The following is a 13,219-nucleotide window of genomic DNA, read 5'->3' on the forward strand; positions in this document are numbered from 1 at the left end:
TAATGATAGCAATCTATAAAAATAACAGCAAGAATCATGGCTTACTGCCGTCGAACACTTACTAGGTTACAGCAGCATGCCAAACACTTTACATGCATTATCTCATTTAATTCTAGTTCCCTTTGAGACTGTGGGTCACAACCCATTATTGGGTTCTGATATCAGTGTAGCGGGTCCTGACCAACACTTCTTAGAAAAAGAATAGGATGCAATAAAAGATATCAGAGTAAACTATACGTAGAAGTGTTAAGAATTGTCTTGCAAAACTTGTGCTTGTTATATGTGACGTGTACACATGAGAGAGTATTAGGAAACAATGTAAAATGTAATTTTTACTGCGGGTCATGGTGGAAAATGTTTGATAGCCATTGAGGCTGGTAGCGTTTTGATTCTTCTTTTTCAGATGAGGAAATTGAGACTCAGAGAAAGTGAGTAACTTGCCCTTGAGGCAGCATAGCCAGCATGTGGCCAAGTGAGGACTTGCACTCTGGCTGGCTGTCAAAGTCTGTGAATGACAGCCATCTACACAACTCTGCGGCATTGTTAAAGCCATTTTCAGATCATCTGACAAAACTGTATTGGGCCCCAGTCACTGTGGGTGGGCTGGAGGTCATCGGTATCAAGGGCTGCCCTCTGAAAGAAGAAGGACAATTGTGCTCAGTAAAAAATGGCGAGGAAGAACAGGCATTAGCTTTGGCGTAATGAAGATTACTCTGAATTTCATGTTCATTAACTCTGTTAGAAGGAAGCTGAAAGCATCTGAAAGTCATTTTTCTTTGCCCTCCTTAAGCTACACCCACTGTCCAACCAGTCCCATTGGAATGAACCTGGTACCTTGGTTGGAAATGCGGAGATTGCTCGCCTTCTGCGCCGCTCTTGCTGGGAACTGCGCTCCAGAGCTGTTCCTATTCAGCCATCTTGGCAGAAATCCCCCCGTTTTTCTTTCTTAATCAATGAAAAGAGCCAAGCAGGGTTTTGGCGATGCATGTGGCAGACTGCAGGGGTATTCCCTTGTCCCCTCCCTGTGGGCCTTTGTGGCATGCCTTTCAAGGTAAAGCTTCTGTGTTCTCATCTGGGGAGCTTCTGACATGCATATATTGTGAGGGGACTCCAGCAAGAGTCTTGGGTAGGTTTGCCTTGATTAAGAAAAGCCCAAATGATTAAAAGAGGAGGCTAGGGATCAGGAGCGGATGGAGTAGGAATACATTCCCATTGCTGAAGAATTTGCCAGCAGAACTCCTTTATTTGAAGAGGTCTCCTTCTACATTTGCTTTTTTGATTACACCTGTGTCATTTGAAATATTTTCCAGAGGGACTTTTAGGGGTTGAGCAAGAGGGAGCGGAAGATGGCACACCCAAGTACTCCAGGGCTTTAGCTTCTTTCATAAGTAGGAGAAGGAGGAGATGCTTCTCCGGGGTTCCTTTCGCACAGCCTCACACAGCTTTCTTCATCACTACACCCCGTGAGTAAGCGAGGCACCCCTGGAAAGCCCGCAGCTAGGGTGGTCAGCAGAAGACGTAGTAAAAGGAGATCAGCATGAGGTCTGCCCGGGCCGGGGGGTTCCACTCTGGCTGCACATCGGACCACTGTATAGCCTTAAACAACACTGGTGGCCTGTGGCTCACGCCTGTAATCCCAGCACTTCAGAAGGCCGAGGTGAACGGATCACCTGATGTCGGGAGTTCCTTGTTTCTTTCAGTTCGAAAACTCCATAGTTTTATCCCTGCACGCTAAGTAAATGTCATTGGGGCCTAGATTTCGGCAGACTGTAGAAAGGTTGATTACCAGCAGGGGGCGCACTAAGCGTCTCGAGCTGATTCTGTGTTTAGGGAAGACCCTGGAATCTTTTTCTGTACCTATTTACTTATTTATTTTTTTATTTCCAACTTTTACTTTAGGTTCAGACTTACAGGTGGAGGTTTTTTATATCGGTAAATTGTGTATTGCTGGGGGTTTGGTGTAGAGATTATTTTGTTAGCCAGGTAATAAACATCGTACCCACCAGTGTTTCCATCCTCACCCTCTTCCTACCCTGCACCCTCAAGCAGACCCCGTGTCTGTTGTTCCTTTCATTGTATCCATGTGTATTCATTATTTAGCCTCCACTTTTAAGTGACAGCATGTGGTATTTGGTTTTCTGTTCCTGCAGTAATTCTCTTAGAATAATGCCTCCAACTCTATGTTGCTGCAAAACACATAATCTTGTTTTTATTATGGCTGCATAGTATTCCATGGTTTATGCATACCACATTTTCTTTATCCAGTCCACTGTTGATAGGTATCTAAGTTGACTCCATGTCATTGCTATTGTGAATAGTACTGTGACGAACATATGCATACATGTGTCTTTGTGGTAGAATGATTTATATTCCTTTGGGTATATACCCAGTAATGGGACTGCTGGGTTGAATAATGGTTCTATTTTAAGTTCTTTGAGAAATCTCCAGATTCCTTTTCACGGTGGTGGAGCCAATTTACATTCCCACCAACATTATATAAACATTCCCTTTTCTCCACAGCCTCACCAGCACCTGTTATTTTTTTACTTTTTAGTAACAGCCGTTCTGACTGGTGTGAGATGGCTGCTCGCTATGGTTTTGATTTGCGTTTCCCTAGTGATCAGTAATATTTAACATTTTTTCATATGCTTGTTGGTCACGTCTGTCTTCCTTTGAGAAGACACTGGAACTTGCCGAATAGTGTATTTCGCTGTTATGAATGTCTAGTAGAATATAACGGAAATTTTAATTTCATGCATTATTAGATTTATTTTAATAGTATAAAATTTATTACTTTTAATAACTGAATTAATAATTGCATTTAAACTTAATTAGCATAGTATTTTTTTTTACTGCAAATAATGCTTTACACCAAAATATTGATAGTGATCAGATTAGTGTGAGAACATACGTGATTATATGCGGTGATTAATATTTTAGGAAGTAACTAGAGCTGGCATTTGGGGGTACTGGAGACGATTCTTACCAATCCAGACAATTTTCTAAACGGGGCTTTGCAGTTGTCTAACAGTGAGAATAGGTGACTAACTGAATTTGTCAGACTCCCTGCTTTCTATCATAATAACGACGCGGAATTGACACAGTTATGTGGCTTGGAAATCTTAAATTCATCAGCACTGAGTTAAAAAAAAAATTGAATGGAAGATAGTTGGAGAGCCTGGGTCCGTTCAGCACAGGGCAGCTGGGTCGGCTCCCATTTCTGTGTCCGCAGCGCCCTCGTGTGGTGAAATGCGCCCAGTTTTCCTGGCTGCCTTTCAGGCCAGGGGTCCCATTGGTCCTCACTTCCCAGTACAGGAGCTGCCGTCCTGGGTCACAGCCCATCGGAGGTCACGATCTGCCAGGAGGCTAGATCCCCGCTCTGGTTGTCTTGTAGTTTTGTGCACTAAGTTACTGACCAGTAGTGCTGGTAATAAGTCCTGAGTAGGACATGGTGATTCCATTCCTTACACATGATGAGTACACGCAGTTATCCTCAACCGGTTGGTTGGAAGGTGGCGTTTATTTCCACAAAGCAGCAGTTTCCTAGAAGATGGTTTAGAACCCAGCGCATCCATGGAGACCTCCTTACTTCAGTCTGTAGCTGTGGTCATGCCCAGTAGGAGATTTCTGAGTTTTGAAGACCCGGTTAGGTACAGGAAAACCCTTTGCATTTGTTGAAGCACCACTATAGGCCGGGGAGGGGGTTGGGGAGAGGCTGGCTTACTGCTGAAGGAGGACCAGACGTGGCCTGGTCATCAGCGGCAGAGGGGGAAACGTTATGAGGTTAGTCCGTACTCCGTACCCTGCTCTGCCTCCTGCAGAGACTTAGATCTCTCATGCCTCCTGCCCAAGCAAAGCAGACAGGTGAGTAGGAATAGGTTTCTTTGTTTCCTAACTCGTGAAGATTTTTTCTCCAAATTCCTTAGACTCACACAGTCTATGTTGTTGATTTCCAGAGGCAGTAGTGAGGCCCCATACCCCAATGCCTCCCACCTTGAGACCTGGGCAGAGGATTGCCATGTGAAATTCAAACCTTAAATCAGTAGGTATCAGCAGAGACAGGCATAGTGCCTTAAAGATAAAGAACACAGATGGCCTCCCTATTCATGGAGAGGCTTGCAACCTTTATGTAGCTCTGCATACACCCGCTCCTGTGTGCGGATGCTTCTTGACTTACCATGGACTTACCTCCCAATAAACGCATCACAAAGTCAAAAAGTTGTCATCTGTCTGGATATATGTATTAGTCTGTTCTCACATTGCTATAAAGAAATACCTGAGACTGGATAGTTTATAAAGAAAAGAGGTTTAGACCAGGCACGGTGGTTCACACCTATAATCTCAGTAGTTTAGGAGGCCAAGGTGGGCAAATCACCTGAGGTCAGGAGTTCAAGACCAGCCTGGCCAATATGGCAAAACCCTATCTGTACTAAAAATGTGAAAATAAACTGGGTGTGGTGGCATGTGCCTGTAATCCCAGCCACTCAGGAGGCTGAGGCAGGAGAATCGCTTGAACCTGGGAGGTGGAGGTTGTGGTTGCAGTGAGCTGAGATGGTGCCACCGCACTCCAGCCTGGGCAACAGAGTGAGACTCTGTCTCAAAAAAAAAAGAAAAAAAAAAAAAGAAAAGAGGTTTAATTGCCTCATGGTTCTGCAGGCTGTATGGGATGTGCAGCGGCTTCTGCTTCTGGGGAAGCCTCAGGAAGCTTCCAGTCCAGCTTCCTACACGGCAGAAGCAGGAGCAGGAAAGTGAAGGGGAAGTGCCAGACACTTTTAAGCAACCAGATCTCACGAGAACTCACTCACTATCCCGAGAACAACACCAAGGTAATGGTGCTAAACCATTCGTGAAAGATCCACCCCCATGATTCAATTCCCTGCGCCAGGCCCCACCTCCAACAGTGGGGGTTACAATCGGCATGAGATTTGGTGGGGACACAGATCCGAACCATAGCATGTATCATATTATATATGTATATGTAACACTGAAGGAGTTCAGATCACATGGCCCCAAAATAGGCTGCTGCAGCATACTGACTTTTTTGAGTTAAGGACACTTGAAAAACAGCAGGTGCCAGAAAATCATGCTGCCCTTCCTTCTGTTTCTTAAAAGCAGGAGATGAAATTCCTGTGTGAAAGATGTCTTCCAATACCGGGAGAAAAGTGTCATGCTTACCATCAAGGACAAAAAGTTGAGGCTGAGGGAAATCTGTACAAACCCTGTTAAGCCAACCCTCGCCTTCCCTGCCACTCTCTACCCAGTTAAGTACCCCAGCCCAGCCACATCTTTGCCCAATTCTGTATATAAATATAAGTGTTCAACTCTAATCGCATCTTCATTTTGTCTTGGAGTTTCCTATGCCATGTAAAAGTAGTTTAAATAAATACGTATGCATTTTTCCTGTTGATCTATCTTATGTCAATTTAATTCTCAGGCCTAGCTGAAAAGCCCTAAGAGGGGAGAGGTGATATTTTGCCTCCCTATAATATAATCCATATAACCACCTTATATATATACATATATATGTGTGTGTATATATATATGTATGTGTATATATATGTATATGTGTGTGTATATATATAAAAACAAATATATAATACAATCTATACATCCCTCATATATGTTTCTGTATATGCATGTGTGCACATATAAATCTGTATATATGGTTAAAAGCTGGGCGGTTCAAAGTCCTACCTTCAGAATCAGAAAGATTTCAAACCCAGCTGCCCTACATCCTCCTGGTGTGACCTTGGGACAATTTTGTATCTCTCTAGTCCTCCATTTCCTTCGGTAAAATGGGGCTCTTGCTAGTGCCTCCCTCAAAGTTGTGAGGATTGAGTGCAGCCGTTTGGCAAGCGCTGGTGGTGCCCGTGTTCGAGGGTGGGAAGAGAAGGCACAGTCAGTGGCGGTGGGATCGGGACCCTGTTAGCAAGCTGCCTGTCTGTGGAGGTGACAGTACTGAATGTGTGAATCATGACTGCCTTCTCTTGGGTGATGTCCCCATTCTTCAACGAACCCTCAGATTGTAGCTTGGCTTCCATCTCAGCTTAGCTATGAGGAAAGCGTGGGCTTGTCTTGCAAGTTACACATTTCTCATTGTATATCTACATATTGGCCTTCCTGTTAATTTATGACTCACATGCCAAACTGCGCCCTAGAGAAATCTGTCATCCCTGTGACGATGGAATCGGGTTTTGAGACAGGGCATCAAGAGGTGGACCTGAACTTGCCAGCATGCTGCCTCCCTTTGGGTCCTTTGGGAGATATTTCTTGGTGTCACTTTGTGCTGTATTCTTCTGCCGTAATAATTTCATACTTGATATGAGTCAAAGAATAAATGATCTCAAAGACTAATGAAGGCTCCATTTAAAAGATAACTTTCTCTTTTCTCCTAGGATACCTGGGATGAACTCCTAATTGGTAGTGTAGAAATGAAAAGGGTAATGGCGTGCTCCAGGTAAGGACCTTGCTAGGCCCCAGGACTGCGGCGTGGCCCACCCGTTGGTTCCTAACCACCACCTGACCCTTGGTTATTGCCTCACAGGTGTATTTTGACTACGGTGGACCCAGACACTGGAATCATAGACAGGAAAGAGCCGCTGGACACCCTGAAGAGGTACAATGCCAAAGTGGCCAGCGTATTTTAAATATTATCTCCACCCCAGAACTACCTATGGGTTTAGGTGGTATGTCTGCTTTAAGGGGGATAGAAGCTTTCTCTCCAGAGAAACTTCCACTGTCTTCTGACCAATTTGCGTCACTTGGTTAATGAGAGCACTGTTCTTCCTCTCTTTTTCTGGATGGATTCTCTAGTGGTTTGGATAAACTTTTTTTTTTATTTTTGAGAGGAGTCTCACTCTCTCCCTCAGTCTGGAGTGCAGTGGCATGATCTTGGCTCACTGCAACCTCCACTTTCTCAGTTCAAGCAATTCTCCTGCCCTGGCCTCTTGAGTACCTGGGACTACAGGTGTGTGCGACCATGACTGGCTGATTATTGTATTTTTAGTAGATACAGGGTTTCACCATGTTAGCCAGGCTGGTCTCGAACTCCTGGCCTCAATGATTTGCCTGCCTCAACCTCCCAACAGGCTGAGATTACAGGCATGAGCCACCACTCCCAGCCTTGATAAACTTTGAATTGCATAATACTACATTTTGAAATTTTAATATCTCTCTTATCAATTTTTAATAATATTTATATGTGCCTTTCCAAATTTAGGCCTCAGACACTTTATTTAATTATGTTTATTGCAACTCAAATTCCTGTATTAGAATTGATATCAAGGAATATGAGAATAATTGAAATTACATAATAAAATATTAGAAAAAAATGAAGGCAATGAGTTGTTAGAGTTGGTTTACCCGGGAGCTTCTTATATGCTACAAATTTCTCTTTTGTTTTGTTATTTAAGGAAGTTTGGCTGACTTCAGTTCCCAGCGTAGGGCGTGTTTTTAGGCGGAACATTCTAGTTTCTTTCTCTTTCCTCCTTTCTGTGGTTTGTTTCCAACGGGTTTAGCTTAGAGAAGAGGTTATTTCATGACACCTTCAGATTTGCAAATCTGTTTTGTTTCTGGTTTTTAAGATGTAGCGATCATTATTTAAGATGCCATGAAAGTTACTGTTTTCTTTAGACAGGACAGTGAAGAAACTTCTGCAATAGTCCAGGCCCACTTGCCACGTGCATCTCTGTCTGAAGCTTTGTTCACCAGTGAACCCCAGCTTTGGGCTTATAAACCTGGAGGGGGTGGAAAGCATGGTGCTTAAATGCACTAAACAAAACATTTGCAGGGTTCGGGGCCATTCCATTTTGAGTTTTCATGGGCATTTGTTTCAATGAGTTGTGAAGTTGAAGGTACCCATATAGACAAGGTATTTATTTTACACGTACACATATGATTTTTCCTTCTGGCCTTAAACTGAAGCCATGGAGAAATTGTTTAGACTTTCAGAATACTTCTAGAAAAGCTAGAAGTTACTTGCAGTTTGACTGATTGTCCACAGGCTTCTCTGTCAACATTTTAGAAAATCCCTGCTGTGTATTTATAAATAACATGGAAGGCAAGCTTGAGTTCTATTGAGAATACTTCATTATTTCCTTTTGGTGTCTGATGATTGAATTGTTGCTTGTTTCAGCTACCGCCTGTGTGATCCTTCTGAGAAGGCACTATACAAGTCGTCTCCACTTTTTGGGGTCTATTATTCAGTGGAAAAAGTTGGAAGTCTGCGAGTTGGCGACCCTGTGTATCGGATGGTGTAGTGACGGATGCACTAGGTGATATGGTAAAGGGTCAGCTTTGCTTCTGAATACACTGTCTTGAAGCCATTGCTGCATTTTCTTGTGTTAATTTTTTTTATGTTATGCTGCTTTAATTATCGAGAGAATGAGCAGTTTTGTATTCTGATCTTTGGAGTTGGAAAATGCCCTTAAATTCCATTCCCCGCAGTGATCTGTGTACTCCTACTCCAGCTTTCTCTACCCCTATTTCCCATTCAGTGATAAATGGTGATGGAAGAGCCCCAGCAGAAAGACAAGTATATGCTCATAGCTCATTACAGAATAGTGCTAAGGAATAGGGAAAGGAAGGTGAGTGTTTCTCAAGAGTTATGTATTTATTTTTTCTGTCTCAGATAGAAGAGGAAATATTTAAATTATTCAACATCAATTTGGGGAAAATGTTTAAATTGAATACTTTTTATCAAATGTATTTTTAAAGTATAATTGAAGTTTGAAAAAAAAATCCATGCATCAAGGTGATTCCTGAACCATGAGTTAGGAAATAATGTTCTCATGTTGATTTCATTGTGCCCAATACAGCCCTGACTCCTGAGGTAAAAGCCTAACTCCCAAATTAAAGGAATGAGAAAGTCGGTCAGAACACCTCACGTTGGAGATTTTAAGCAAGTCATCTCATAAAATCCATGATCCAGTTCTTAAAGTCACCTCATCTCCAAAACCCTTGACCATCCTTCTCTCTGATTCTGCCCTGAGCTTCTCACGTGTGTTACTTGCCTTTGAAGTCTTTACACCCACAACCTGACTGTCCTTAAGGACAATGTAACGTAGTGGCTTAGCAGCTCTAGATCTAGCATTAAATAGACTTGGGTTTGTAATCCAAGCATCTTCCTAACTTGGTTGAGATGTTTAACTTCTCTTAAAGTCTCAGTACTCTTATCTGCAAAGTGAGAACAGTAGTACTTACCAAAACAACCAATAAAAGTTATCTTGAGTATTAATTCACATAAAGTTGCAGCATTGCAATACAAATCAAGTGCTCAGTAAATATTAGCTACTATTTTTATTGCCAACACTCCATCATAATCCAGTCTTAGGTTCTATAGTGGTTATAAAGATGACACAGGCTTTGCCCTTGAGGTGGGCAAAAAGGAAATACATTTCTATTGACTTCTATTATGACTAGGCATTTGCATAACCATAACCATATTTCATCAGGTCTGAGATCCTATTCTAACATCTCTAATATCTGTCAGCTTCTTATAACATTCAGGATGCCTTTTGAAAAATATCAGTAATGCATAAAATAATGGTACATCTTATGATTAGTGTATCTTGGATTTGATGAAATACAATAAGTATTAAAACTAGTGAGGAAATTGTGAAACTCCTAAGTGCCTGCCATTTCTAAAAGCCCCATCTGGGGATAGTGGACCCAAGACTGAGCCATCTAGCTTGAGTGAAACTGATCCTGTATCCTGCTGTTCCAGCCATGATTGACTGGACCTGGATCAGTGTGTGAGCCAAGGGCTTTCACATGTTCTCTGCATCTGTGGGAGCCCATGGTTGTGAGATACCTTAATGATGGAGGGTTTTCCATATCACTTGGTTGCAAACTCACCCAATCAGATCCTGTTGTGCCATGGATGGAGGCAAGGAACATCTGTGGTCCAATCAGTCTCAATTTCCAGTTGTCTCTGCTCCCCAGAAGGCCTTGTGTAATCTTCCTCTATGCGAGGATCTCTGTGAGATAGATATGATAATGGGCATTTTATGGATGAGAAACAAAAGCTCAGATAGGTTAGCTGACGGAAGGCCATGGAGCTGAAGCGATTTAGAGGTAATAGGCCATGTTTTCTGCACAGCATTGTCCCATACACTTATATGTGTGACCTCAGTAAGTGACTGTTTTGTGGGAGTTTGAATTATTTATGAGTGGTAGGATGAATCATCAAATAACCAGAGATTCTTATTATTTATTCAGGTTTCGGCAACCAGGAGGGATTGACTGGGATCTTAACAACAGTGGCAGCAATACATCAGCAAATCCTTATTATCCAGCCTTCAACTATCTTTACCCTGGAAAGGAATCTTGATTTTTGACTTCTCAAAGTTGTGTATGCTCCAGGTTAATGCAAGGAAAGTATTAGAGGTGGGAATATGAAGGTATATATGTAAGTTTTAGGTATTGAAGGCTTCAAAAATAGTTAACATCATCAAAAAACTATGTTGGGTGTTATCATGGCTATTACACATTTTTACTTCCTGACTTGAATATTGATGAATAAAGCAAGTTTAATGAATCAGCTAAAAAGCTGCAAAAAATATTTTTTAAATGTATCCCTTTTATTACCTGTCAGTCTGTGCTTTAGGAGAAATGGGAAGCAACAGATCGCTGTGTCTTGATGAGTAGGACACACAGTACCACACTCACAAATGCGTAATGTTGGTCTTTACAGGGCTATGGAGTCTCATTGACTTTTCACTCATGTGCCTTTTACTCTAGCATTATGGAATCAGGGCTGTGCTTGACTATGGAAATTATCTTAGAGACTTTGCTTTACACTTTTGTCTATTACACCTTTATTAAGCCATATAAAAGTAACCTGTGTGAAATTGCCAGATATACCACCTGGAATTCCAAGTAAGATAAAAGAGAGGATGACATTTAAAAGAGAATGGAATTTTGAAAGTAGGAGTGGGAGGAGGGCAGCATGAACATATGTTTTTCAGTGCAAATAATTTTTTTGTAACAAAGAAACAAACTATTTTGGTATGATCTTAAGCAAAAAATACTCACTGAAGTGGTCTATAAATGAATTCACCTACTTACAATTTTGTGGTTTCTTCGTAAATAATAAATGTGAATTGCAATCCTGCTTTATCTTTGGTATTTGTGAGTCCTCTTCCTGTGTTTTTCTCTTTATATTAGAACTTGAGTCACTGCAATTTATTTTTCCTTATCCTTTCTGATTGCCTCCAGAGACACAGTCTAACTCCACAAACACTGGCTTCTGTCATTGACAGGGGCGAGGGCGTCGTGAACTGCGGGCACACAGCTGGTCTGTCTGCGGCAGGATGGCCAGTGTCTACAAGGGACCTACCTAGTGGTCAGTGAGGAGCGGCTGTTCCGTCCTCCTCCATTTTCCTTTGCTGGGTTCTGGGACTGAAATTCACCACCACTCCCCACACCCTGTGAGGTTAAAGTGGTAAGTGAGCTGTAGCCCTGGGTAAATTCTGGAAGTGATGAAATTGAAAAATTGGAACTTTAAAGTCATCCATTAAAATAGGGCAGCCATTTTCCTCTTAGATTTTCAAAGAGAAAATCAGGAGGGAGATAAACAGAAATGCACAACATTTGGTGCCCCAGAGCTGCGTTTCCGCCGGAGAATCATGTCCCTCGTCCTGCTGAGCTGTGTCCTTCACAGAGAGGGTGTGACCTGGGGTTGGTAGAGAATAGAGCAGAAAAACAGGGCAGATAAGTATTCAATAAAGACAGAGACTCCCTGAGCACTGAACTGGTCTGCGGTGAGTTGTCAGCTGGAGGAAGAGTGTTGTTCTTTTCTCTTAGCAAACTCTCGCTTCTCTCATCCAAGGCACCCTTGCCCTGCATGGACAATTCTGGCTGAGTCTTGAAATGTACACTCCTGGTTCAGGGGACCATGGCTGAGCTGGGATGACACAGAATCCCCTTGACCAAACTTCAGTCTTATCTGAGCCCTCTTCTTCATGAGGCCTTGAACTTGCCACCCTCCTCCCTGCAGAGCCCAGTTTTAGCCAGAATCCTGCTTAGTCAGTTTCGGGAGTATTCTCCCATCCTTAATATCTGATCACCCTTGATGTCCATTCAGATTCCTCATCTGTCACCTTCAGTGTGTAAGTCCTTGCCTTGTTCAGTAGAATCCCTGTTAAGTGGGTTTATCAAGAATCCTCTACACCTGATGTCTCCTCTTAGTGATTTTCCATTCACTGACCCCGAGGAACTTTGCTCCTTGGCTACAAATCCCTAGCTATCTTTGCTGTAATACAGAGTTGAGCCCAATCTCTTTCCCCTGTTGTGATGCCCCTGTTGCAATAGCCTTGAATAGTCTTTCTTATCTTTTTAACAAGCATCTGAGTAATTTTTTTCTTTAATAGCTTGGTACATCAAACAGGAGCCTGACTCCTAAACCACCCTGTTCGGGGTAGGCTGACGTTGTTTGGAGTATAACCTGATTTGGAAATGACAAGTGACTGAGGTGAGTGCCTGCAGGACCAAGTGACATTCCCTCAGGGTGGAAGCAGCTGAAAACCTTGTGCAGTGCTAACCTTCTGAGCCAAGGCCCTTACCAAAGCAGCTCTAGCTCGAGGCGCCTCTCGGGAGGCGTCCAGCAGCCCCGGCCGCGTAGGAGGCGCTCTCAGACGCCCATTGTCGCTCCGAGCTGCCGCTGGGAGAACTCTGTACTCAGCTTGCTGGCGGGAGGGCCTGGTAGCAACCTGTTCCTTCAGACCCCCACTCTCTGGAAGCTCCCTAGTCCCTGGGCAGCCTGCGGGGAGGGCGGCGGCAGCAGAGAGCTGGACACTGCACAAGCAGGGCGACCCGCTCCCCAATATTTCCAGGAGAGGCTGCTGCCCGCCACCTGATTTCTAATTTCAAAATCACGCTTTGTCCTGCAAATGTTGTATATTGTCTATTTTAGGTCAAAGAACCCCATGAATACATAAATAAATAATTGGTCACTTGCAGCGATCGTGGGGGAGGGCACAGCGCCCTGCTGCTGCAGGCGACGAAAGGTGGCAGAGGCAGCGGGGCGCAGACCACGTGGAAGCTGAGCCACCACCTCCCACGGCCTGCACCGCCCCCCAGAAGGACGCAGTGCTCTGATTGGCCCGGAAGGGTTCAGCAGCTGCCCACCCTTTGGGCTTGGGGCCAAAGGCCAAACCTCCCCCTCGCGGCTCGGGGCAACCAGTGCGCTCCGGGCCCCGCCGCCGCCACCTCACGGAGG

At 43.6% G+C, this 13,219-nt stretch overlaps 1 protein-coding gene across 4 annotated transcripts in view; it reads left to right on the forward strand.

The window, feature by feature from the left end:
• MTARC2 (mitochondrial amidoxime reducing component 2) overlaps nucleotides 1-11,113 on the forward strand; it is a 31,760-nt gene extending 20,647 nt beyond the window's left edge. For 2 of the 4 annotated variants that reach the window (XM_012459713.3, XM_012459710.3), the window contains exons 5-8: nucleotides 6,396-6,457; nucleotides 6,545-6,616; nucleotides 8,135-8,281; nucleotides 10,219-11,113. In XM_012459713.3, coding sequence (XP_012315136.2) covers nucleotides 6,396-6,457; nucleotides 6,545-6,616; nucleotides 8,135-8,258 — 258 coding nt within the window. In that variant the 3' untranslated portion in view covers nucleotides 8,259-8,281; nucleotides 10,219-11,113. Of the gene's footprint in view, nucleotides 1-6,395; nucleotides 6,458-6,544; nucleotides 6,617-8,134; nucleotides 8,289-10,218 lie in introns of all 4 variants that reach the window. The other 2 variants (XM_012459712.3, XM_012459711.3) reach the window with 2 other exon arrangements.
• Nucleotides 11,114-13,219: the final 2,106 nt, after the last annotated feature.

This window comes from Aotus nancymaae, unplaced genomic scaffold (genome assembly GCF_030222135.1).
Source record: "Aotus nancymaae isolate 86718 unplaced genomic scaffold, 86718_ANA_hifiasm-v0.15.2.pri h1tg000032l_0, whole genome shotgun sequence".
In the NCBI taxonomy this organism is placed as follows: domain Eukaryota; kingdom Metazoa; phylum Chordata; class Mammalia; order Primates; family Aotidae; genus Aotus; species Aotus nancymaae.